Source organism: Bombus huntii, chromosome 11 (genome assembly GCF_024542735.1).
Source record: "Bombus huntii isolate Logan2020A chromosome 11, iyBomHunt1.1, whole genome shotgun sequence".
Lineage (NCBI taxonomy): Eukaryota > Metazoa > Arthropoda > Insecta > Hymenoptera > Apidae > Bombus > Bombus huntii.
The window spans coordinates 6,568,915-6,595,952 of NC_066248.1; the positions used below are offsets into that span (position 1 = coordinate 6,568,915).

General features: G+C 38.4%; 2 protein-coding genes across 5 annotated transcripts in view; both read right to left on the reverse strand.

The window, feature by feature from the left end:
- Window positions 1-2,052: 2,052 nt before the first annotated feature.
- On the reverse strand, window positions 2,053-8,230 carry LOC126870832 (protein suppressor of forked). The gene is made up of 13 exons (XM_050628886.1): window positions 7,806-8,230; window positions 7,500-7,691; window positions 7,342-7,374; window positions 5,682-5,779; window positions 5,454-5,607; window positions 5,138-5,371; window positions 4,658-5,041; window positions 4,333-4,579; window positions 4,189-4,258; window positions 3,987-4,083; window positions 3,649-3,907; window positions 3,442-3,576; window positions 2,053-3,330 (listed from the first exon to the last, which is right to left on the reverse strand). Exons 1-13 carry the CDS (start codon window positions 7,827-7,829, stop codon window positions 3,119-3,121), a joined length of 2,139 nt encoding a protein of 712 aa, XP_050484843.1. The 5' UTR covers window positions 7,830-8,230; the 3' UTR covers window positions 2,053-3,118.
- Window positions 8,231-18,354: 10,124 nt separating this feature from the next.
- Window positions 18,355-27,038, reverse strand: part of LOC126870844 (Krueppel-like factor 6) — a 291,599-nt gene continuing 282,915 nt past the window's right edge. For all 4 annotated transcript variants that reach the window (XM_050628918.1, XM_050628919.1, XM_050628915.1 and 1 more), the window contains one exon: window positions 18,355-25,719. In XM_050628918.1, the coding sequence (XP_050484875.1) occupies window positions 25,547-25,719 (173 nt within the window). In that variant the 3' untranslated portion in view covers window positions 18,355-25,546. The remainder of the gene's footprint in view (window positions 25,720-27,038) is intronic.

Genomic DNA, 27,038 nt, shown 5'->3' on the forward strand with positions numbered 1-27,038 from the left:
AGTTATGAGATGTTTAGCGTAAAAAGGTACATTGTATAGTAAACTAGTTGCTTTGTTAGATTAGATAGTTGATACAACGAATCGAAAAACACTGCCATGACACAAGACAAATGCCGGGGATCGACGTGTGCGTGCTTCTATGAGAAAACGTGTCGAAGTTGAAATGAACGGGATACATATTGAACATATATTGTAAAGGTCTTACTGACAAAAAAGTCTTATAGCTCGGAAATTAATGGCTTTTGGATCCATGTTTATTAAGATGTTTTGCTTGCTTTGATGAGTATTATATGCGCCTAAAGCTTTTCCCCTACTTTTTTTCATACCCTGTCTATGTATGTACATTGGTCTAGCGTATAATATCGTTTCAATCTGCCAAGTTTTGAATAAATTCTGATAGGTCTCATAGTGTTTCGGAAATGTTTCTGTTTGCATGTTACGTAGTAGATTATACAGATACTTTACATTGTTTCATCTCCCTTCATAGTTCCAATTTCTACTACATAATCGCAAGGTATATACAACTATGAACTTGATGGCGAGTACGATTAATCAATGTAGGAAACGAGGCAAGCTGCGCTGAACTATTGTACTTTGTGCCACGCATGTGGCTCGTTAAGAAACCGTTAGCATAATAGGGTGTAGCGTATGAAAGCAAATATAGTAGCACGTTTTAACAACACGTGATGCGGAAAATTGCGTTCAAATAATTCAAATAATATCTTCATAATTTATTCTTCATTCACGGATTCCACCGATAATAAAGACCATAGGTGGCAAAATTTCGCATTGAAAAATTTGTTCCAATGTGTGACAATTTTTGATTTATTCTTTTTTTTTTCTTCATTTATTTCATGGAAAGGAAATGAATATAAAAATGTAAATACTTTTTAATATACGTTTTTCTTTAAATTTATAACGCTATAATTAAAACATTGTAGCAAAGTACGAACGTATGAAAGTTGCAAATTGTGAAACAAATTGGCTTTTTGCGAATTGAAATTCCTTTCTGCGGAAACAAGAAAGACGTTTTAGAATACGAAATGACGACACATTAGACATTTAAATGGCGCGACGCGGGTTATTGAATCGGTACGGAAACACCTGGATCCATAGGTTCAGGTGGCTGTTAGAATCTCTGCCAGTAGAATTTCTTTGTTTTACGGAATTGCTACGACATTAGAGGACTCTCAAAGGGATTCAATCTAAGTATCGTAGCAGAAGAAAATAGAAATTAATATATCTTACACTTTTTATGTAAAATGAATTAGTTGTTTCTTCCTAACAAAAGTTCATTCTATCATTAGTTAATATCGGTTTCGTTGCTATCTCAACGTATATTCTGGGTTCGCCGAAAGGAGTTAATGGTCGCTGTAGTATGGAGAGTATGCAAAATATGTTTGGCAATATCAGTATCTTTGTGCAAAACGTAACTCGATTATTTGGAAGGAATGTCGCTTGTTTAACTAATTTGAGAAGTGTACAAATGCTAGGTATCTTCGCTTAAGATAGATAGACGTGGAACTATGCCACAATTACGCATTAAACGTACTGGGATTTATGCCTGTGTAATAGAGATTCCTCCAGATTCCGCAGCTTCTACTACACACAGTTGGTATAAGCACAGCGACAGATTGGGGAGAAGTGTTACAACATTTGATTAACCAAAGGTACTATGTTGTATTACAATTAGATAACTTTTTTTAGTATTTCTTAGTTTGAGTCATTTAAATTATACCATGTATCAATATAAATAGCACTTAACTAAATCTAACTAAAGTTGCAACTGTATGTGCAAATTTCAAAATGATTCCAATCTCAGAGAACAACTACTTTCGTAGCATATAGCTCAACTTACAATTTCCCGAGAGGGCCATTAACAGCCACTCGAACTAGTTACAGTGATCAAAGTTTAATTGCGCCTTCATTGAGTAGTTATACCTGCTGACTAAAGCTCTGACGACATGTAACATTTCACTAACATATAAATGTCACACACGTCAATTTTCTCTGGAGAAAAGATAGAAATATTCTTGAATAAAAAAACTGCAGTGGAATTTCGACAATTTATTGGTCCTGTACATTAAATTATATAGATCGTCTTAACAATACAGAGCGAGACAAGCGTATTCGGATAAATAGTTTTCCGCAGATATTCTATTTTAACAAATGTTAAAAAAGAAAATAATAGATAATACATTAATAGTTAATCATTAGAAAAGTATACAAAATTTATAAAAACGAATACAAATATTGAAATAAGAAACGAAATGAGGAAACTATTTTTTCGAATACATTTGATTCGATACTGTACGATGAGAACAAAGTTATAACTAAGAAGATTCATATTCTTTATCTATCAATTTTTATAATGATTCTAAATAACGCAATATTTCTATATACAGTAAAAATCCATTTATCTGACTGAAAAGTTAATGCCCAACTAACTGATCCTTCGCCTGTTGAATTCATTTATTAGGTACTGGGCATAATTAGCGAAATCCTATTATACAAACTATTTGTCTCGACGAGTTCAAATAAATAGAGTTTTATTGTAGTTCGAAATACAATGAAACGATTTACTTCAATAAAATCATAAGTGTTATGCCTATTATTTTCATTCTAAAATGGTTGTGCAACCATTTTTTATAATCTGAGAAATGTTTTACTCATATATGATATAAATTGTCATAAACGCTGGTGTAAAAATTATATCTCAATCTTATACCTATGCTAAATCTGTAGTTTACAATGATGTAACTAACAATACAATCAATTTCAATCTACTGGACGTTCCCAATTTTATCTTCTTATATCTGATATACATATTAGACACTTTATATGTAAATGAACACATTTGAACAAAGATGAAATCAACAATGTAAATATAGGATTTCTGAGTACATAGTACTCAAAGTATTGTGCACAGTGTCACATAAGAAATTTAGTAGCTGTTATATACGTAACGTACGCTTTTCAGTAATAATAGGTTCGTTCTTTTAGGAAACTTCTTTTAGAACAAACAAAAAATGTAAAAATATATGATAACATGTATCATATTTCTCCAAAATACGTGGAGCTGATACGTAACTCTGGTGAATATGTAATTTTCTTTTATTTACTTGACTCGTTTTTGTTGTCTTTGGCGATATATGTCATTTGCGGGTGGCGGTGGTAAGTCTTCTTCTTCGCTGTCATCACCTAAGCGCGTTCTTCTACGTTTAGATCCAATACTAACCCCATCGTTACTTTCGTCGACTATCCAATGTACGGATTTCGCTAGGTCAAACAATTTTGTATCACATCCGTTATCCGCTACCGGTAATGGGGCTATGTAAAAAAAAACCTTCTTTTAGAACACAAATTCCATACATTGTTGTTATATTTTGATGAGTTAATTAAAAATGAAAATGACTCATTTGATAGTATTTGTAACCTTACCATGGTCAGGTAACTGAATTCGATTGAAAACATCCATGAGTAAATCAACAGCCACAAATGGTCCTCTGAAGCATCCAGGTGGAGGAAGCATGGTACAAAGTTGTGCTGCAGCTGGTGGCAATGGAAAAGATCCACCTATAAAAATTTTTTATCATGCATTATAGACAACTAAATTTAGATATAGTATGTTTTAATAAAGGAATTTACCTGGTACTGGATGCTCTCCAGGTAATGGATTTACTTTTGGTTTATAAGGTATCATTTGTGATATATCAGGTCTTGGCAATGATGCTATAGCTTCCTCTGGATCTGGTATTCGTGGTAATGCGCCAACTGTACTTCTTCCAACGCTGGATACTTCCATATATCCAATGGACCGTAACTCCATAGGAGTACATGGATATAGATCCAAGAATTTATATCTATCTACTAATTGTGCTGTTTCCTTACCTTCGAATTCTTTGATCTACAAAAAAAAAAAAAGAATTAAAAATTGTATAAATTACAAAAAGATATCAAATAAAGGTTATGCAGATCAATAATACCTTTTCTAATACAGCACTACGTCGTTTTTCAACTTTTACAATACTTGCTAGATCTCCAATATTAGATTCAAATTCTAAAAATCGGTTCCATATGTCGCTGAAAATAATATTAAATACAAGATAAATATTAAGAGTAACCTTAGTTATAAAAATAATTCATACACGTTTATTAATATTGTAAGCAAACAGATTTATCACTTACACTGATTTTTCAGGTTCTAAACTACCAGATGATAAAACTCTTTCGAATAAAACTCTTGTATTATTGTCCTCTGAAATATTAAACGCAATTAGAATTGAGATATGTAAAATATATGTAAATTTATTTCTTAAAAAGTTAGCTCACCATTCAAATGTGACAAGTAGTCAATATAACAAAGTATATAGTCAGGATTGTCCCCAAATTTCTTTAAACCTAATTCGAATATCCGAAAAGCAATATTTTTATCCTTCGTGCAATAATATTCCATTAATGCAGCAGCAACATATACATGATGTTTACATCTTGGGTCTTCGCGAGCTCTTTTAAAAACCGTTCTAGCCGATTTTATACCTTCAGCGCGTCTTGCGAATTTCATGTATTGTACATACGCCTACGAAATGGCATTCAATTTAGTAATACTCAAATCATTGAATAAAATATTTAGTATTAACAAACAATAGATACTAACTAGTGTAGGGTCAATGTCAGGTATATCAAGGAACTTTTGATATATTTGATGAACTTTTTCATATTTTACTCTTCCTTCTTCAAAATCGGCATGCGCAAAGTATAATAACATATTTTTGGACAACAATGTACTTGTTGCTCTTTCAAACATTGTTGCTGCTTCATCGCTTAAATTTTTTGCGGCATTTACATCTCCTTTTTCTGTTAATATTTTTGAGCTAAGTTCTAAAAAATGTGCAGCTTGATGCCACACTGCAGGATGATGACCCAAACATAATAAACACTGTTCTATAGCAAACATTACTCTGCGAGCAACTAAAGAAGTATCTTCAGTTCTTAAAGGGTTACTACGTTCCCATGCAATATATTTCTTCCACAATTCAACCTAAAACAATAATATCATTTTGTTATGTTTAAACATTTATACCATAATATCTACAATTTATAATAATTGATATTTACAAAGTAGTTCAATAATTACCTGTTTAACTTCTTCTGGATGACCGGTTGGAGGTACACTAGGAGCACTTCGATTCAATCCTCTTGTTACAGCTTCTAATTCTTTGGCAACTCGTCTTGCGTTCATATAATCTCTAGAACGTTCAATAGCCATTTTATCCGCAATTATTGGATTAATATTTTGTTCAAAAGCCATATAATCTTTCCATAATTGTTCCATATTTATCATAGGGTTAACTACACCTCGTTGATACACCTACAATTAACATCACCAATGTATGAAGCAAATCAATAAAATATATTAATATATAATCCAATAAGAACACATAGTTCATTACCTTCCTCACTGCACTAATTTTTTGGTTCTCAGCATATGAACCAACAGCTTCCACACTTTTAAGGAATGTAACATAATCATTCCATATACTATAGGAATGGATATCCATACCTATTTTATCCAGTGCAAAGTCATATGCTTGTGCCATTTTTTCCCTATGAATAAATTATGTAATAAATTTTGCTGCAATTATTTTATTAAAAACATACTTAAAGATATAAATACATACTTGTATGTTGCAAGACTGGCTTTAGTTTCTTTCACGTAAGAAAGATAAAGTTTCCACAACTCAATATTTAAGATTTTCATAAGGCACCTTTGGAAAAGCTGTCAGACAAAAGAAGTACTTTAGAGGAAATATAAGAAAATAGTGCGACATCAGTTAAAGCTCATTTAAGTGTGGTTACACAAAACATTACATATCTACCACCTTACTTACCCTTATAGGCAAGTCTTTTTTAAACACATATTTAAACATTATTGATAAAACCAATAAGAATCACATCAAAATATCAGGAAGTAAAAATTCAATAATTTATTAAGCAGGTCTTTAATACAATCACTACTACAATATTGTTTGTATGTAATGGGAGAAATAATAATGCACCAGTGCATCAATTGAGAATGGTTTATTGAATAAACATGTTTTCATTGGGAAATAATTAGGAAAAAATTTTCCAGATATGAGATTATAAAGGTAACACAAAATAAACCCCATTGAATAAAAAGTTTATTTATTTTTTGGCGGGGTTAATAATATAATTGACCTATGTGGGATCTAGAAATGAATGATCCCAAAACATCATAAAAAAATTTAGACAATTTGAAGCAACATAGGGTGACAAAACATAGCAAAATTATACCATGATTAAGTATAGGAATTATTTGCCTCTACTATATATTATAAACATACAATGAATTAATACTTCAATGTATTTGTCACCTTATGCTACCTCTATAGAAATTTCACAATATTTGAAGCCTCAAATACTGTGCTGGGGGAAGGAAAATGATGTAATTCCCAAAGCATACTTATGAAATAATATCTAGAAATATTAATTGTCTCAAAACTACACATAATACTGAGACAAATATGTGTGTCACCAATACTTTCCTTATTTGCAAAGAGGTAGATATACTTTACACAAATGTAATTCAATCGAATTAATGCTTAATATTTGTTCATAATATTTTTATTTCATACTGTTCTTAATAAGATTTCTACACTTCATGTAATATGACTATTATTTTATTTTAAGTAACATAATCCAAGCACACTAAAAAATGTATTGCAGGAAGGAATACAAGGCTGTTACATTCAGAAAGTTGCCTTCGTAAGTTGATTTATACTAGTAATGTGTATTTATTATTATTAAGCTTGTTACATCAAATATATTCAATGTATACATCATTCAACAAAGAAAACAACCTCCCAAATATACCAACAGATCAATTGTAATCAATGAGATATTTGTGTATGGTGAAATATTGTTTTTATTCACCTCATATAATATGAAAAGTGCTTAGAATCACATTGTATGATAATATTTGATCACAATGGGTTAATAATATCCTACCATTATTAAATGTAACCTTATTGCACTAAAAAATTAAAATAGAACTCTTTAAATACCAATGTTTAATTAGAAATTAATTATTTCATACAATGGTTATTTAATCTATAACCATTCTTGATTAATAAACAAACATGCATATCATGAATCTGTATTAAAAAAAAAGTTCAACCAATACTTTTATTTTAAAATCAATAACGAAAACTATGTATCATCCCGAACAAACAAATTGAACATTATATATAACTAGAAGTTTGATAATATAGAAAGTGCTTTCATTAAATTTTGAAACTCAGACAATTAATATTAACATACCTTTTCCACCTTTTCAAAGTTGCGCATTTTCATCTGAAACAGTAAAAAAATTACAAACTAAACTTTCTGTTTCAACAATAATCGCATTACTCGATAAAGAATCATTTATATTGATAATTTTTAATAGATATAGTTCACTGAAACTGTAATAATGTTACCTCTTGTTCTATATAAATTTTCCAATATCTGCCCGCAGAAGGAAACACAGACACAAGTTTTTCAAAAACTGGCCTTACTTCTACGATAGGTCTGTTTTGCGCTTCTCTGATAAGGATGCTCCATGCTTCCAAATCATAAGAAGATTCATCTACAGTTTTTTGAGCACGTTGTAATTTTTCATTTCCCCAATCCTATAAATAAAGAAGGGCAAACAATTATATAAAATGTACAAGCTAAACGGATGTTGTAGAAAGTGAGGTTATAATTACTTCATGAACGCTATCGCAATAATACATAGTACTTACAAATTCTGTTTTATCGTCTGTCATTTTTAATTCTCCGAAACAATTCTAATTTCTTGATGCAAGAACTTCCACGTATCGAAATGAAAATTGTTGAATAAAAATACAACACAGCCAGCTCTAGTTGCCTACAAGCTTAAGTAGGTAATGGCGTCCAGAAATCAGAATTTCGATGGCGTCCGATATATCGTTTTGAGAACACGTTCAATATATCGTTTTAAGAAATCGTTCGATATTCGACCTCCATCGATAGCAGCCATTTTAGTGCGTCTTTAATGTGCGTCGTTTCAAATCATGAGAATCTGCTAAAAGAAAATTCCTATTAATTTATACATTTTTAATCTAATAAGGTGGATTTTTATGTAAAAGATGCAAATATTATACACATAATGAGTAGAGATACTTATAGTCGAAGAAAAAAGGCCATTGCAATTCATCGATGAGCAACTTTGAACCAGTATGGAATGTTAAACAATTTCGTCTTGGTAAGAAAATTAATTATGTATTAATTCCTCGTCATTTCTTTATTATATAAGGATTAAATATGCAAAAAAATTTAATTTTCTATAAGAACGTTTCTCTTATTTGTAAAATCTGTATTATAATTTATCACAATACATATATGACGATTATAACCATATACGTAGATATATCGAATGGTAGGCATATGTAACACATTCAATGTATAAGCAAGTTCGTACTAATTAAATCACATCGCCGATAATACAGATTCTAAGCTTTATCAAATTTTGTTGTCTAACAATGTAACAGATTTTTTCTCTTCCAATATCCCACTAAACGGATATGTGATTTTTGACGTAATCGAGGTACGTCTCTAATCAATGTGAACTTCCGTCTATATCATGTACAATAGTTTCGGTTTTCGAATAACAATTTCATTGGTACAATTTCATTGAATATATACATACATATATATATACACATATGAATCATTGATTGTTAAATGATTATAGTCTAGTTCATCCCATTCATCATCTGTCAATTGTATACTGTTTCAAATTCGATTTGAACAATCGAAAGAAGACGTTTCGATTTTTGATCATAAGTAGCTATGAGAATTGAAAGTTACTACCGCTGAAGTATTAGTCACGATCGAGTCAAATCTACTGTGACGAGTTGGTCGATCAGCCCGGGGCGCGAATTTAGAATCGATCTCAGGTGAACACCTATCTTCTGGTACTGTTATGCCACAGGATCTTGAATAGATGCTCGGGAGATTCACATCGTTTCGTGTACGATATAATAGTCTGAATAATATGTCTGGAGGAAAACGATTGAGCATCCATCGTAGTGCATTTGATTCGACTCAATCGTGAGAATATTGTAAGATAAACGTTCCTTAATAGAGAGAGAGGGAGAGAGAGAGAGGGAGAGAGGGAGAGAGAAAGAGGGGGGTGAGGGGGAGAGAGAGAGAGGGAGAGGGAGAGAGAGACAGACAGACAGATAGACAGACAGAGGGGGAGAGAGAGAGAGAGAGAGAGAGAGAGAGAGAGACAGACAGACAGACAGACAAACAGACAGAGGGAGAGAGAGAGAGAGAGAGATTTTAAGAATCTTGATAATACTATACTTCTCGATACTTCGGATATTCTATAAGGCAACGATAAACACGATTTTTCGGCGAGCTGGATCTCGTAAGGAGATTCATTATACACAGAGTTCCGAAGTCAGAACAGATCGATTAACGCGTCAATTTGCATTTAAGCGTAACTAACTTAATGCAGCCAGCAGATGCATACATGCAAACTAAGCTGTGCCTTACAAATGATGGCTCGAACGGAGGACCATTTGTTACTCGTGCACCGAACAAATTTCTATTTTGCATAATGATGCAGATAGTGCATGCTCTAGAGACCTTTCTAACACCGTTTCCAAAGTAACCATTTTTCTGCAACACTTGTGATTTAAAGTCCTTGATGAATATTATTTCTTCAAAGAATATCATTCGAGAATTTTGTTTAATTGTATTTATTTCTACAAAACAACAAAAAAAAAAAAAGAAAACAAACGCAGTGGACGCGGAGTAAAATGACGAAAAACATTGAACCCTAAATTAAGACAGTGGCCGACAGTACAACGAGGTGTCGATAATGAATCTCAGCGTTAATTAGAGCCCAAAGGTGAGACGATAGGTAGCTGGTCGTGGCATACCGATATCTTCTTCCCAGTCTTTCGCACACATTGCAAAGTAAAGCTTAACTGAAACGTCACGCCACTTGTTACTCGTTAGTGTGTACGATGCCATCTTTACTGCTGGCCACTCGGCCGGGTTACTCCTACGGCAGCCACATCGATACCAGCACGGCCGTGTAATTAACAATGTTCTCCGCCTTTGTTCGACCTTGTCGAGCTTCTTCGATAGATTTTTGTTGAAGATCGAACGCAGCAGCAGTATACCTGGCAACCGTATCTTTCGAAATAAGCAGTAACTTAGATCCAAATCAAAGATCAGGGTGAGAAATCCTCCAAATTCTAGGCGCTCGTTTACATACATTTATGTAGGCTAGGAAAGGTGTGATTTTTAGAGGAACTCCATAATTTTCCGACGAAATTAGACGGGATTAGAGAAGCTGTTTGCTAGAAGAATCCTGTATAGTTGTTAGATCGGATCAGATGGAGTTGGTTCGTCCAGCGGGACAAGGAGCCTTGGTCCAATCTCGAAGGTATCTTTCGAGCGTCGACAGAGAGTGCTTCCATTACGCTGGGCGGTGGTCCCTCGTTATATCCGGGACAGGCAAGTCCGTGGCTGCTCATCTGATAGTCCGAGGATTTATGGCGGCCCTGATGGTTCATTTAGCGCTGACATGACTGGACAGGGGCGGGTCGAGACGGTTTTACGTACGTTGTGTGCGTGCGCTAACGCGACAATACGGAAATATCTTGTTAAAAACAGGTTGAGTAACGCTATAGATTGGCCGATTTAAGTGCATACGCATCATCCGTCAAGTGCATCAATTGGGAAATAAGCCTAAACTGCGCCTCGAAAAACCTTTATTAAATAGTTGCTGTTCGTTAATCGTAGGGACAGGGAGTATCGACCAGAATTTGTCAACGCTTATATATCACGAATTATGACAAGAAATGGTGTACTTCTCGTGTTCCTCCTACAATAGAAGATACGTAATAAGGGTTCAAGAAAGGAAAGAGTATCATCACGGTAAAGGATGGACAGTATTAAAATTAACAATTGACAAAACAACGATACCAAGGACTTGAGACCGTGATTACGCATAGCTAACTAAGATGGTAAATTCAAGGATATATTACGCGTCAAAGTCTAGAACAAAGTGCAGTTAATCTCGCCGCTTCAATGAGGATTATCGACGCAAAATCGAAATGTTACATTGAATTTATGTAAATTTCGCTTCTTTCGATCTTTCAATCCAACAGACTCCACGCTTCACCCATCGAAGCACCTTCTTCCATGTTATCGAGCCGATTCATCTGTTCTCTTGCAGCTGAACCTCCCAAGCAGTTTTGCAATTTTCGTTCGGACATACCATAAATATTACACATCGTTGATTTTCCATCTTTCCCGTAACTCCTCTGCGAGCCGCATCAATGTCGAAATTCTCGTTTGGACGGGTGCGCGTGTAAATTACCCGCGGCTAGTAGCAAAACCTCGAGGAGCGCATGTTCTCGATTCGATCCCTTCGACGGTGCTCGACTGTTACTTTCCAAGATTCATGCGCGATAAACGCGAAACTGGCGTAAACCGCACCTAATCCGTTAATAACGCCACGACCAAATAAGTGATATTTGACGGATCGTGAGACGAGCAGGAATGATGCTCCTCGAATCGAACGTGCTGACTAATAATCGAATCTGGCTAGGAACGATATAAACTACGGGGTGCACAGTTGGCAATCGCGAACCATCTGTGAAATATAATCGATGCACGTCCACATTGCTGGAAGAATTTTACGTTCGCTTTACGTGGAAGTCTTAAGACGTTGCGTTGTCTTTTTTTATAATTTTTCGCACGGTGATAGAGCTTGAGATGTCGCAGTCAACGATTAGAATTTGAGACTTGGATTGGACCATAAGCAGAGAAATTTATTAGATCATAAATGATTCACAGTTTTATGCTTCAAGAGACATCCTCTTTAGCCCAGAGTCCTTTCGCGAATAGATCTGATCCAAGTTTCTTAAAGCTTTGCTATTCCGCTTCAAGCATCGATGAAGAAACAGACTTATTAAACGGCCTTGTCAGCGAGCACATTCGAGTTACATTCTTTTGAAACAAGGAAACGTCAAATCCGTTGGTGTTTTGCGAAACACATGGAAGCTGCGCGAGTTCGCTGCAACCTTGATATATCCATGTGTCGTGTAGCGAGTAACTGGTTAAGGTAAAGCTAATAATCACAGCCGCAAACGCTCGTGTGTAAGTACCTTTCTACCATGCCAGTGAACTGATTTCCGAGAGCTATATCATTGTGCAACTGAATTCGTTGGTTGCAACCTTGGCTACCGTAAAACTCTCCTCGTATTACTTATCATTCTCGATGCTCTTTGAATTCATTGGGTTGCACCATCGTCTGAGCCAAGAATATCCCTTCTAACCGTATTTCAGACCTTCATTTACATAAATACTTCCTCGCTAAAGGAAAACGAGCGTTTATAGATACGTGAAACGTCTTAAACGAAACGTTATGTAATTATTTCAAAACGGGGAAAACCATCGCTCGCGAGGGGAGTCGAAAAGTTCAGTTCGGTCATTAAAATCATCGGGACGAGAGCGCGTCGATCTACGGGAAATAAATATAAATCTGCTTACGGCCAACAACGGTGGCGGCGGCATCTCGATAGAAAAATATGAACATTCGCGCGCGGAGCTCCCTTTCGTCGTTCGCCTAAGAGGGAACTGCGAAATGCGTAAAGAACATTTTATGGCGGTGAGTTTCTTGCATGTGCGTATGTATGCAACTCGCAGTGTACCGCTGCCGTGGGAAACGTGACACGAACTCGCTCCTAAACCTGAAAAGCTGTTTCGAGACCGTAGATAGAGGTCGTTGGTAGCCGTAGAAACAGCTGTACACGGTTGACGCGGAAGAGTAAAAAGACAGGAAAAAATAAGCAAAGGAACGAAAGGTCCCGATGATCGAGCGCAATAAATTACTCATTTGCCTGTCGTCAGACACGGCCGAGCGTCATCGAAACGTCACGCGGCCCTTTATGAAGAAACGGGGATCCTGATCGAGAAATTCATCTGATCGAATGCCTTTTCGATATTTTTAAACAGATGTTTCTTGGGAGAAATGTCGTCACGTTGTTATAGGGGAAACGATGATCGATGATCCTTGTTGATTAAAGCATCGATACGTCAAACGTGTTGAAGCAATTATAAATAGTACAATTTTATATATATTCACGATAGGTGTCGATAAGACAGTAATTACGTGATTAATATACAGTTGCGATAAGTTTTCTCAAGGTCTGCACATCTTCTCACACTTTTCGCCACGATTCGTTCTCACAGTCCGCTCCAATGATGCGCGAATCGACATCGCTGGTTTCCTTATTTTTCCAACATCTTCTCGGACGACACATGGTATATGCATCGTTGATCTGTTAGAGGAGCGACATAGTAGTAAAATAGATCTTTCAGGAGATAGCATTAATTTGTGCAAAGGTGTAAAAATTAGTAGGTTTCTACATACATATGTCACTCTTGCAGCAAACCAGCGATATATGTAATACGAGCATGATCTCAACAAACACGATACTCGACATTTACTCGCGACTTAATTAATCAAACGAACCCTTCAACGCGTCATTCGCGTTGCAAAGTGTCGACGATCCGGCGATTACCGTAACAGACTCGTCGGCCCGCATCTGAACATGCTGCAGAACGTTCGTTTTCATTGGTAGATTCAACTTTGTCGTTGTTTCTTGCTGGCTTGGCTGGCCCGTAGTCGTCGTCGAACGATCAGCTCCCTCGTAAAGATCGTCAGATATGACATGCGTTATGGGCTAGCGTGGACTTTCTGCGACGGTAGTTTCGTAGAAATGCAGGCGCGTATGTCTGCTTATGTCTACCAACGTATACTGCGCGATCTTTTGTTTCGTAAAGTTGCCTCGTTATCCGTGAGTTGCGAGTCCGGTGTCATTTTATCGGCCGTACAAATACGGTGGCGAAGTTTCCCCGTCGTCGACGATGATCCATCTCGCGAAAGCAATATCAACTTTTTCGTATGCTTTCGAGATCTATAAAGAGATCGAATTACCTTGCTCCATTGGTACGGGTATGGCTAAGCCGATTTTCCGCATGAAAATGTTGCTTCTTTGTAATTGACTCCGGCTATGCAAGATGAAATCACGATGACGCCATAAAGGGTATTAGTATGCTATTGAGTAGACAAAAGCGTTTATACCGATCGTTTTAGAAACGACCAACGGTCCAATAATGGTGAAATAAGCCACACGATTACGATAAAATTGTCACTCGTTTTAGTTACATTCGTTTGGCAAAGTATTCCCAAGAAATACGCGATACGTTCCCACCTTTTCTTTCCTATCTTCGTGTGCATTTCCATAAAACAAGAGTAATCGTCTAAGTATAAGCAGCTCGAAGAAGATAACGATTTTGTCGCTATTCGCATTGTATATAACTTTGGTTTTAAATAATCAACCGATTTTTACGGCTCTAACTGATTGAAAAATGCGCGAGACGTACGATAAGCGTAATTGCTTCGATCGTAATCGTTTGCATTTGTAACGGGGGGCATTTATCGTCATCGACTTAATAAAATTCGTTGTACCACCATCGGTTTGACCGCATACCCTGAATTTTCTACGTGTTTTATATTTTTCCGTTTCGTACTAATGTGCTACGATTGTTAAAATGCTTAAAATTAAACCTAATCGTAACGAGTTCCAATTCCTTTTACGAGCTGCGAACGTTTTCGTAATTCACTTTCTAATGCCCGGCTAAAATTATATCGTCACTTTTACCACTCGGCAACGAACCCGCACAGTGTAGTATCCAATCCCTTATACGTATGCAATCAAATAGGTTCGCCACGAATGTGCACGTGAGGCATGATTTATAACCGCGTGCAACACCGCAAAAAGATGTCTCGGTTTCGTTCATACATCGCCGAAACGTTGGTAGCTCCAGTTGAAACTGTAGCTAATGTCGGTCTCATTCTGTTGGGTTTTTTCCTCCATTGAACGATTCGCCAATCTTGTAAGATTTGCTGGAGATTTTAAAATTCCTATTCGATTAATAATCGATCCTTAAGAAATTTCTTTCAGATATATATCGATTTCTTCCTTTCTTTTCTGTTACTTTGGTAATTTGTTACTGTGCGGTTAACAATGAAATAATTTCAAATTTCAACAATTTCGTAGTACTCTTTCTATGATACTTTTATATTTTTAACGTATTATCAAGCTAAGAATGGTTTCTGCGTTTCGCTAGAGACATTTAGGTTTACGAATCGGCTCGTCCGAAGATACAATCGCCGATCGATAAACGGCGCCGACGTTTCTAAATGCAATGGCTCTATAAGCCAGGAATTGTACCGCTTGCGTACAAATATATTTGCACCTCGCACCCACTAATGATGACAAATATATATCCACGCGAGCCAGTCTGAGCGATTAATAACGAGCGCGAACACACCGGGCCATTCGTTACGTTCAACTATACGCAAACGTATATTTCAGTGTAACGGTAATCACGCTGCTTTATGCGGTGTACCCTTATTCGCGACCGATGACTTTTTCGCGTTATCGTGCCAACGATCGTAGAAAAAAAATTCGATAGCCATGATAAATGACGCGTACTACGGTTTACGTGTCCAGAAATATCTAAACACATCTATTCGAATCATCTTGATTGCTTATCGAAAAGTTTGATTGCGATCGTTTATTTCTTCGCTGCATGTGATCAATTTCATAAGAAGAAAATCCTGTTATTTTAGACAATGTAGTTTTGATATTATCATCTTGAAGATATAGGAAATTGAGTTATTTCTTACTTACACTGTTTCATTTCCTTGAAGTAATTCCATTGTTGAATAAAAATAGAAGGAATAGCGTTAAAATTGCATTCTTTAGTTTTTTTACATAGTTCAGGTCTTAAGTAACTCGATCGTAAATAGCCGAGAGTTAAAATAGCTAAACGCGTGCAAGTACAGCGATAGCCGTTTTCAAGACCAGAGTCACTGGAATTCAGGAAATGTTCAATTACCATACACGCTAAAGAAGAATCAATTCATTAATCGGATACGATCAATCAGCCCATTACGTTTATTACGAACCAATAAGGGACGTATAAAAAGTTGATCGATTACTGCATACGCGATCTATGAATCATTAATTTATCGGTTATCGTACATGCTCGTGAACGTTAAGAGTATCGTTACGCTGGAATCGGTGTTGCTAATTGCGAACGAACGAACGAGCGAACGAACGAACGAGCGAGCGAGCAAACGATCGACCCTGTACCCAATAACTCTTCTGTTTCTCTTCTTTCGTCGGTCGCCGGCCCAATTACCCGGCACAACGGTAATCAACGTTCCGCCGAGCATCCGTTACCTATCGATACCCTATAATTTCTATTAGTAAATTTAATTACCGATACGTCCGATCTTCGCGATGAGCCGCGCGCTTACATTTCACTCGCGACGGCCACTATCCTTCGGCTCTGTTTTTCTGCCGCGATTCACCGGCGCACGCCAATTTGTAACCGTTTTGTTGATAGTTAACGGACGGTTAATAGAAATACGGGTATAAGGTTAGTAAGTTATACCGTCATTAGCGTCGACGAAATATACTTCGGGGCCGGTTCGAATGGAAATCGAGTGGAACCGGGAGCATTAAGCACGTTCGTGCCTCGTAGGGCTCCGATGCGATGGGAATGTCACGTGGCCGTCAACAGGGGCTCGCGGAAAATGGACGACGTGGGTATACTGGAGCGGTTCGTAAATTCAATTATGGAGGCTCGATCCCATTAGAAGCAGAGCGAGCAGTAAAAACGTCGTGAGCGTACACGGTACACCAGACCCGATTCAGGGATGCGTGCCGCAACAACCATCGATTGCTTCTCTACGCGGTGCGGCGGCACCACCGACAGCATGCAGATATCCTTCTTTCGAAACACCGCCGTGCGAATGCGTTTTCCTGCCGATCTCGTTATTGTTCCCAACAGTCCCTTCACCGTTTTCAATTAACGATATGATCTATATAGGCGACTGCACGCTCGCCGCGCACACGCCGCTTTGCCTGAAATTGCGATTCCGCCACGCTTCGATCGTTCGTTCTTTCTAACTTTACGTTATTTCTGCACGGAGGCCGCACTATCAAAATGAAACGAAGCAAAAGACACTTTTAACTTTAATCTTTATATTGCTTTCTTAAGAGCGCTCCGGTTTCTTCGATCGATAAATACCACCAATGGGAAGAAACGCGACCACGATTCGAATACCACGACGCCGGCAAATACGAGTTCCTTATCATCGCTACCATAAATGATTTCGTTCCTTGTATATTTTTTATCGACATCGCCCAAGAACTTGGCACAAGTGGAAGAGTTTATTTGATCGGACAACGCGAATCGTTACACGTACGTGTCGTTACTCGTCTATGGTTTCGGTTAGTTCGCGAAAACACGGAGAGAAACCAAGGAGAACGTCGAAAGAACAGTCGCAAAACGCGAGCGATTAATTAAGTATACCCGTAAGATCTGTTCGATTGACACGCTTTCATTTACAAAGGAAACGCTGGTTTCTAGACGGCCAGGTATCAGCACGAAAGGACGTCGTGTCGTCGTTGATATCCACAATTGCACCGACTCGAGAGGGAATTCCGGCGAGGACTGGAATCAACGACGGTATTCCGCTTAAGTTATGGCCTCGGTTATAGCCGCCGTTCGGACTACAAATTCTCCCGGAGGTATACGGTAGGATTTGTACTTACCTAGTACGGAGACTACCTACAACTTAGTGGAATACCAGTGTGCAGAAATCTTGTTGCCAGACGGGACAAATACGTGGCCTCGGCAGAGATATTGCGTCTTAGGGCGGTACACTCTGGAAAATAGCCTAATGATCGTATTGTGACTGGCCGGTTGTCACAAAACATCTACGAGGCTTGCCCGGTTTTGCGGCTTTATTTATCGTACCACGACCGTCTAACTAGCGTGTAACGGGGTAAAACGTTAACGAGGATGCAGATGCATTTATATGGGAGCAAGGCTGGTAACGTTTTTAGAAAAGGTTCCACGTTCTCGGCTCGCTCGATAATTTTTCAGTTGGACATTCATAACAGGTTCACGTTGGTAAACTGTTTCGAATTATTTGAATTCAAGCGACCTGATGTCAGCGGACTTGATTAACGAGGACGAGCATAGAAACTTTGACATAATATTTCAAATAATGTGAATAACGTGTTAAGATTGGTAAAACGATATTGACAATGTTTCTATTAATTTATTAATTCCGATTGGTTCGAATTGATTTAAGACAAAACTTCAATCAGGAAATGGTACAAGGATCGCTCTCAGGTAGTTAGGAAAAGTCGTTAGTCTTTCTTTTTTTACGATTTTAATGTCGTAACCCTGCCAAATACAATAATAATAGTAATAGTAGCAATTATAATAAGAATCGTAATAATGATAATGATAATAGGATTATCTAAAATATGTAACCATCATTTCGATAATAAGATTATCGACTGGCGCGATATTGTACCGCACAGGACGCACGTGACACCTTGTGTGCTAGCGATTATGTCGACGATATAATTTATTTAATGGACACGTACGGGGCCACGGACCGCCCTCTTACGATACAATAATTTTTACTTCCTCAGTAGGAATCGCGAAGTACGATATTTAAATATCCGCCCGACCGTACTGTCACAAACGTGATTCACAATTTAGGACTTTCACGCGACGAGACGCGCCTCTGAGACGTGTCCTCGCGTCGATAACGTTGTATAAATATATAATTTCGTGCGTATTAATAATATTTCGCTATTACTTCAATAATCAGTTTGCTCTTTCTTTCTTTTTTTTTTCTTCTTCTTCTTTTCCGCGGTATACGATAATTACACGATCTTCGTTTCGGTTCACATCGCAATAAATAAATTATCCAAATCAAGGACATCGATATATCGATATAACAGTAATAAGATTACAACCACATTTACAATATATATCTATATTTATCTATATATATATATAGATTTTTATTTATATATATATAATATATATATTTTTTTCTTTTAATGCACTAACGAACCTCCCCTGCCGACGTGCGCGGTACGAATAGCGACCGTCCTCAAGCGACGCGGTTAATGTATAATTAGAAAGTACAAAGTTATAATAATGCCTTCGTTTATACAGAGTGAGTCGTAGTGTAATATATTATATTATCGATCCTACGCAACTCTACGCGACATATACAGTTACATATATTCTTATAAAGTAATAGTTGGTGGCGCGCGACTGTTAAAACTGTCCCTTTAAACCTTCCCAACTTCGACGACAGTCGAGCTTTCGCGTGTGTTCCGGCGTCCAATAGAAACACGTTCATCGACGACCCACGGATTTTCATCGCGGTAGATCCAACATATTCGTGTTACCATTCGATGCGATCGTTTACACCTGTTCTAGGAACCTGAAAGCGTTTCCGCGCGAGGTTCGATCGTTCTCATTCGCTGCTCGCGTTCGAACAATCGACGAGAAGCACGCGCGACGAAACTGTGTATATGTATATTGTGTGTGTATTGTGTATGTTCGACTGCGCCAAAAATTCGCTGAGAAAAAGGGTACGCCACGCGCCTCGCAGTGTATAACACCGTGCGAGATCCGAGAGAGAATTACTGGCCCCCATTGATTACATTATTGCGAGAAAAATTATGCTACGCTGATCCGTTGCTTTACTATCGGTGATGATCAACGGATAATTTTACATACTATGTACAAGTATTACTATCTGCTAGTATCTATCCTTACGATCTAGTAGTTCCGTTTTATTCCTTTTTTCCTTTTTCTTAACGAGAATTTCCGTATCTGAGTAAATTATTAATCACCGGCCTGTGTTTCTGTTCGCGTAGCTTTCTTTTTTTTTTTTTTTTTTCATCGTTGGAGATTCTTGGACCACATAAAACGCGACAATTCTTTCGTAAAAGAGAAATCAAAATCGATCAATCGGATTCGTTCTCGATAGCCATTTTCGTTTCCTGAGTTCGAAAGTGATGGCGTTTTAAAGTTGCGTTTCAGGCAATTAACTAACGTTGTATAACTCGTGGAATATACTTAACTACGTGTGTAAATATATTACTTGCTATTGCTTTTCGTTTCCTATGTGGCTCGACATCTCCTAGACGCAAACACGTGCACACCTCTTGCAACGATACGTTTTGCGCTCCTGCGTAATGGATCTTTAAGAATCGACCTCGTATTGTCCACGATGTACGCACGTCAAATTCAACGTACGAAAGCACCAAGAGAGATTGAGCACCGCGCATGATCGCAGATTAAGGATGCAATTTATACGTGTGGTTGCTTCATAAGGTATGCATGTTAGTGACCGACGTGTGTGTGTGTGTGTATGTGTGTGTGTGTGTGTGTACGCGTTGTGTGTATCATTTTACTGGCCCTTGAAGCGAAGAATGGAAAATCATCGCTAGTTTGACGGACTGACCTGTCAGCTACGTCTTCGAAAAGCTCGATGCATCGTGACTTTTTCCTACTCTTTTCTTTTTTATCAGACACGTTTTCGAAGGATCGCTCGCTCGATCTCTCGCGCGGCCATTAAACATCACTCGAACGCGCTCGTTAAGAGCACCTCTTAAATTATTAATACGCCACGCTGGAATTCTTTCCGACAGCCGTGTAAGCGCACGAGAATATGATGAAATCAACAATCTAACAACGAATTCAGGTACGTCGACACCCATCGAACGATCGAGCAACGACGATCCAAACGATCGACGTCGGAGGGTTGAACTTTTGAAAGACCTTGTCGAAAGACGAATTCTTTTCGAGAAAATTCTTTGATTTAAAGACTTTTCCTTTTTCCAATCTTAAAATTTAATTAAAATTAAAGAACGCGAACAGATATTTTTCTTTTAACGATCGAATACCGAAATCTTCCAACCGATTTATACGCTATTTGTAAATCCTTCGGACGAATACACAAACGTACCGCGTTTCGAATTATCAATCATCGCCAATGGAAATTTTATGCCGATCCATTTTTCTCTGCCCCTCGTTCCCACTTTACGTCGCCTTTTTTTAACCGAAGTGTGTCAACCGAATGGCCGAAAGCGTCCATTCGATCGCAGAAGGTGATTTCAATTCGAACGCGTAGCCTCGATTAGTTAGGTGTCAGTTGACGTCTGTTAAGGCACTTGAAATGCTAATTTCTCTAGGTGGGGCCTTTGTAGAAAATCGGTCGCCTTCAATTCCTTTACCCGGTTTCCTGTTTCACCGACGGTTCACCTTCTACGGGAAATTGAATAGCTTCGCATTAACATGAAATACAAATTGCCGATACTCTTTGTCCGGGTTTTCGCGAATCTATCGTACGCGTGCACGACCTAGGAATGTGTGTGCTCGTGGAATGTTCGTCGCTAACCTTGAGGGACCTCGATAGGTCGTTATGCTTCTTATAGAAATCCCTGTCTTCCTGTCTCTCGGCTTATCGTTAAACGATTCTTTCACGATAATTTAACAGCTATGGCGTTTGTTGCTACGCTTTAAAAAGATTGGAATGTGGTTTAGCGATTAAATTTTTCGGATCGAGGAAAGCGGTTCGTCTTTATCGTATATTTCGACTGATCGAGTTCTGAAAAGAAAGAAACCTACGTGAGTTTGGCCGAAACGAAATTTTACGATGAAGAACGACGAGGTGATCCCGTACGAATGTTACGAAGACGATGTGTGTTAATACGTTTCGCGAATGGGAGGCTTCACGGGCAAAAGTTAACCGGAAACAATATCGTTTTATCACCCCGTCGACAATTAGCCGAAATGAATCGTCCCGAGGTGGAGATATAACGGCACAACGTTGGGATGTATCGTTAAGAAGCGTACGACTCGGCACGAGCTCACAGTGAAAAAAATGATAATGATCAAAGAGGGTGTCGGCATGACGTCAGTATGCATTTCTCATCGCCCTCGCTCTGCTCAGATTACTGACGGCTGTTCCGCCGAAGAAATCCCTTACAGGAAAGGTACAACGGTATCAGTCATCAAGATCGTAGAATGGCATCCTGGGTGGCACCTCGTTCATTTTCGGATTGAATTTCGCAGTGACGATCACACGAAAATTATTCATACCACCAACCAGGGGCGTGGTCGTCCCTGCGGGTTTATAACGGAGTATGTGGTACTTATGTATTTTGTCGTTCGACGCAAATCGCTGTGGGCTTTACGAAACGAAAGGATGCTTCTTGAACAGGTGAGAAATATCTGACGAGCGTTTCCAACGAATTTTCCATCGAACGTGATTCGTTGTTTCGCGATCGATCGTTCGAATGAAAATCACAGATAGAATGATAGAAATCGTAGATGTCGAAGTAGGATGAAGACGAAGCAATTGGCAACAGTGAATCGAAGGAGTAACAACGAAAGCAAGGATCTTGAATTAAATTTACGTAAGATATGAAGATTCGGTTAATACGATTAGCGAAATTTTCCTCGTTTGTTTCGAACGACATTTAAACGGGAGTATCGAGAATCTTGTAACTTGATTTCCATGAATCTCGACCGAATAAAGCAACGCTTGATATATCTCACTGGTCCTCTGGACGAGGATTCGAATGGTCGCGTTATGAAATGTGTACAAGCACGAAGATTCGCGTGACTTAAGGCACTAACAGTATACTTAAGGCCTAACGCAGCGTTCTCTTCCTTAACGTTAAAAGGCACTATTCCCTATCAAAATACAACACATAACAAGTATTAATTTATCAATCTTCGCACTAATCTTACACGTAGAGGTTCCTTTCTTCTTTTTTAACGATATAAACTGGCTCTAGCATATACTGGCATCTTGTTCCATCGTATTTTTTTTTCTTTTTTCAACTAGCTTCGAAATAATTTTTGTTTTGTCTTCTTGTGTTTCGCCTACCTTTAGCCACGTTACTGACGCGGTGGCAAAGGGAACAAAAAAAAAAAAAAAAAAACATTAAAATGAAAAGAAGATACAGGTTCGAAGAAAACGGGGGAATGCTACACATGTGCTATACGTACGCAGACGTCGCGTTACTCAAGGTTTCTAAACTATTTACAAGCTTGCAATTCGCGAGCTATCCGATTCTCGTGCGATACATCTGGCTAACGCCACGGCAAACTTAACTTCCCCTCGACGTAGTCACTCGCAGGAAAAAATGCAATAATGCGGTATCGCGCGATACTTTCAGCGTAGCCAACAGACCCTTTATAACACCGTGTTTCCTATTGCACCTTCTCCTTCGAGTAGCTTCGTTTAAGAACGTATCGCGTGACGTTACCGTGGTTTTACACTTGCGACGCACAGAGTCGATGCCTTCGTACGATATGTTTTGATATATATATATATAGAATTTCTTTGATAACGTTACTTTCAGGCTCGTAATTCGTTTATGCACTCGACGCATTTAGATTGACGACAATTGAACAGCCGACTCGGTGCATCATCAATTACACGAACTCTGATACACGTACTCTTTTTCTCAAAACCACGAGGAACGTAGACATACGTTCTGCGTTTCTTTTCTTTTTTTTTCTTCTTCTTCTTTTAATTCTTCGTTCGTTTCACAAGCGAAGATTAAATTCTTTTTATTGGCCTCGAATGTATTTTGCTTGAGCGATCTCGTTTCGTAATAGATGCCAAAATAAAATGTGCAGAAATCGAGCAGGAAACGCTCGATTTTTCTTTTCGTGATGATGCTTGACACGTGGCACGATTCGACGAGACGTGTATCGCGGTGACGTGTTCGACGAACGGGATGCAAAAGCGTTTAAAAAATAATTCTTCGATCTGCTTTCTTCTCTCTTTCTCTCTCTCTCTCTCTCTCTCTCTCTTTTTTAACAATTGAGCGTAATGTATCAATGGACATCTTCGTTCGCACAATACGTTTGCACCTTCTACTTTGGCACCTTGTTTGTGTATACGCATGGCTGAAAAGGCATACCGGCTTCTTTACCGATACGACCGAAGAAATTTTTGCATGATCGAACGAAAGAAAGACTCGTAAAAGCATCGCAATGCCGTCGATAGTATACACAATTCTATTGCTTAATGCACACGTAATACTGGCTTTCAGAGCGTCAAATTCCCTTGTTTTCTTTGACAATGAAAACATCGATGATTGTCCGTCCCTAAACGCGAAATTCTTTGTGCATAATCTGATAAATCGCTATTTAATGCATTAAAAAATGTTTAACGATCACGATTTGTAGTTTATTTAACTGAGCATGCTAAGTCCCAAGCTCCGTCACCGGAGTTCGATATTCTCTTTAATTATTAACCGTTTAATTACCTTAACGATATTACTTCCTTCTTCTCCTTTTACTGGCTCTATTCTTCGCAATAGACGATACATATGGTGCTCTAGACTAGTTGAGCTGGCCTTATTTAACCGTACAAAAAAAAAAAAAAAAAAAAAAAAAATGAAAACAAACTGGACATACGAACAAGTAAAAATTGGCTAGAATTAAAAACAGAAGTGACCGCGTGCTACTTGCGGAAAACCCGCAGCAATCGCTCCTCTCTGCTATCTACGCTCGCTTTTTTTTTCTTCTATCGTCGAAGCTAAGCTTCGTTCGATATCCGTTTTTCTTTTAAATACACCTGCACAAAGAATAAATAAATTTCCATCGAATATTTTAAATATCAACGATTCTTACGCTACGTACGTTCGCCATAAAAACAACGCAAATCGAAAATAGAAATTTGTCTCTCACAGAGGCAGTACAACAAGAAACAAAGTAAAAAAATTTCAACGATTCGCGTTGTCACGATTGCTAGCAGGCTCGTCGCACGATTATTCACCAATAATTGCAATGATACTTCCATTAGATTAACCCATTTGCATCATGGCCCTACTTAAGAGGACTGGTCCCTATCACCACGCGCGGTCGGTCGTAGGTGCAGTGAATGACATCCAAATTCTTCATAGTTTATCGGAAATTTAAAACGATTGGTAGACAATGTTGCTTCGTAAACATCGCATCTTACATTCTTTATAACAGAAAAAAAAAGAAAAAATTATTTATTTAAAAAAAAAAGAAATTAAATCTTATTATTTCTCGTGGAATTCTTTAAAATGGTCAATACAATAAACTGATATAGGCGAGATGCTGACAAACAGGTCGAACATGATCTCTCATATCTGAAGAATATTTAGCGACTGATAGAAGACAGATAGAAGACAGTCGTCCGATTGCGTAATAATCCGCGCTGGGGGATAGAAGACAGTCGCAGAACGCGGATTATTCCGCGCTTGGATGCAAATGGGTTAAACCTCTAAACCTAATGAACGATTCGTTTGCTTCTTCATTTTTTTCTCCTAGTTTCCGCCTCCGACTCTTCACGTTCTCGTTGAAAACGATTCGAGCAACGATGCGAGGCTCTTCAGGTCCCGAATGTAAAAAAAAAAAAAAAGAATCATCGTCGTCGTCCACGATCACGATTCGTGTCCCGGTTTCCCGAGACAAAACGGTCTCTACCCCTTCTTCGATCTGCTCTATCTTTCCTCCAACGGCTAGATGGTCCTCTTTATCAGTGCCTTTTCATGTGAAGCGATAAATGATCGCTCCGCGAAAACGATCGCTGACAAAGATGGCACTTGAACGGCTTCTGGCCCGTATGCTTGCGGTAATGCCGTGTTAATTCGTCAGAACGAGCGAATTTCCACGTGCAACCCTCCCATGTGCACTGGTACGGTTTTTCGCCTGCAACAAATCAGTGAATCTTTATAAACCTTCGCTCCAAACATAGGGTAAGAGCTTGATGTTTAGTTAATACTTAATAGAGTTAAGATTTGAGTTTGCTATAAAAACTTTCGTCGATTAACGTCGTTTGTTTGCTGCAATTTACCAAGTTCAAAGTTACAAGGGGATCGTTGCATTCGAAACGATAGAAGCCAATGGAGAATTGATCAGCAGGTTGTATCGGTGTAATCGCGTGAAAAAAAGAAACCAACGAGATGGTAGGATCGTTCCGCATTGTTGCGTAATTTGCGTTGAAACGTAATGAGAAGCGTAAACGTGGTGAAACATAAAACCTCGTGCTGGATTCGCTTTAGATTTACGGCCCGATGCGTATGCACACGTATGCCCGATTCCTTTCATAATCTTCTTAGTACAGCCACTTATTTTCTTATGCGAACGAAAGTCCACGTCCTTGGGCAATTTATAGGGATACGTTTTATGCGTTTTCAAATTTACGATCAAAAGATATAATTGAAAAGTGGTGCCGGTCATTTGCCAGCCTTTATGCACCTGACTGGCTTCTAATGATTCTTCAGGGGCTTCGTTTCCGAACAAAGTATCGTCGATTCGAAATATCGAACGAGCCAGCAGCAAGTTACAAAAGCGATACGATAAATTTACATCGCGTTAAAATTGAAAATGCCCTGACAAATCGTTCGAATATCCCACAGAAAGCAGCATATGCCGCGATAAATTTACGACCAAAATTAACCTCGATTTCCTGTCGTTCGATTTCCCTTCGATTATTTCCGAAAGCCAACGTCGCTCCGTTTTTCGTCGGCGTAAAATACTCGATCGAAGTTTGGCGCGCTTGATAAGCATCGATGCACACGGCAATATCGCCTCGGTATTTGCGAGTATACGTCGATACAGGTACATTTCCGAGCGTTTACCCGAGGTGACTCGCGTCACGGTGTGCCCGCAGGTTTATTCTTGACTCTTATCGAGCCGAGCCTCTCTCTCTCTCTCTCTCTCTCTCTCTCTCTCTTTCTCTTCGGTAAGGACGTCGTGACAGCTGTCGCGCGTTGCAACGACTCCGGATCCCTCAGAAAACTGCCCATCACTCTCTTCTATTGTATGCAAGTCACCGAGCGTATTTCTCAGTCCGGTGTTCTGCACGATTTGCCGAAGAAAGGGAGCGAGAAGGAGATGTAGACGGCGTGTTCGCCAGAGGTGGGAACGGGGAGAAGGAGAAAGAGAAAGAGACGAAACGGGCAGAAAACGAGAGTAAGAGGGTTTAGGGTCTAAAAACGTAGCCGTCGTCGAGCCGTCTAGATGTA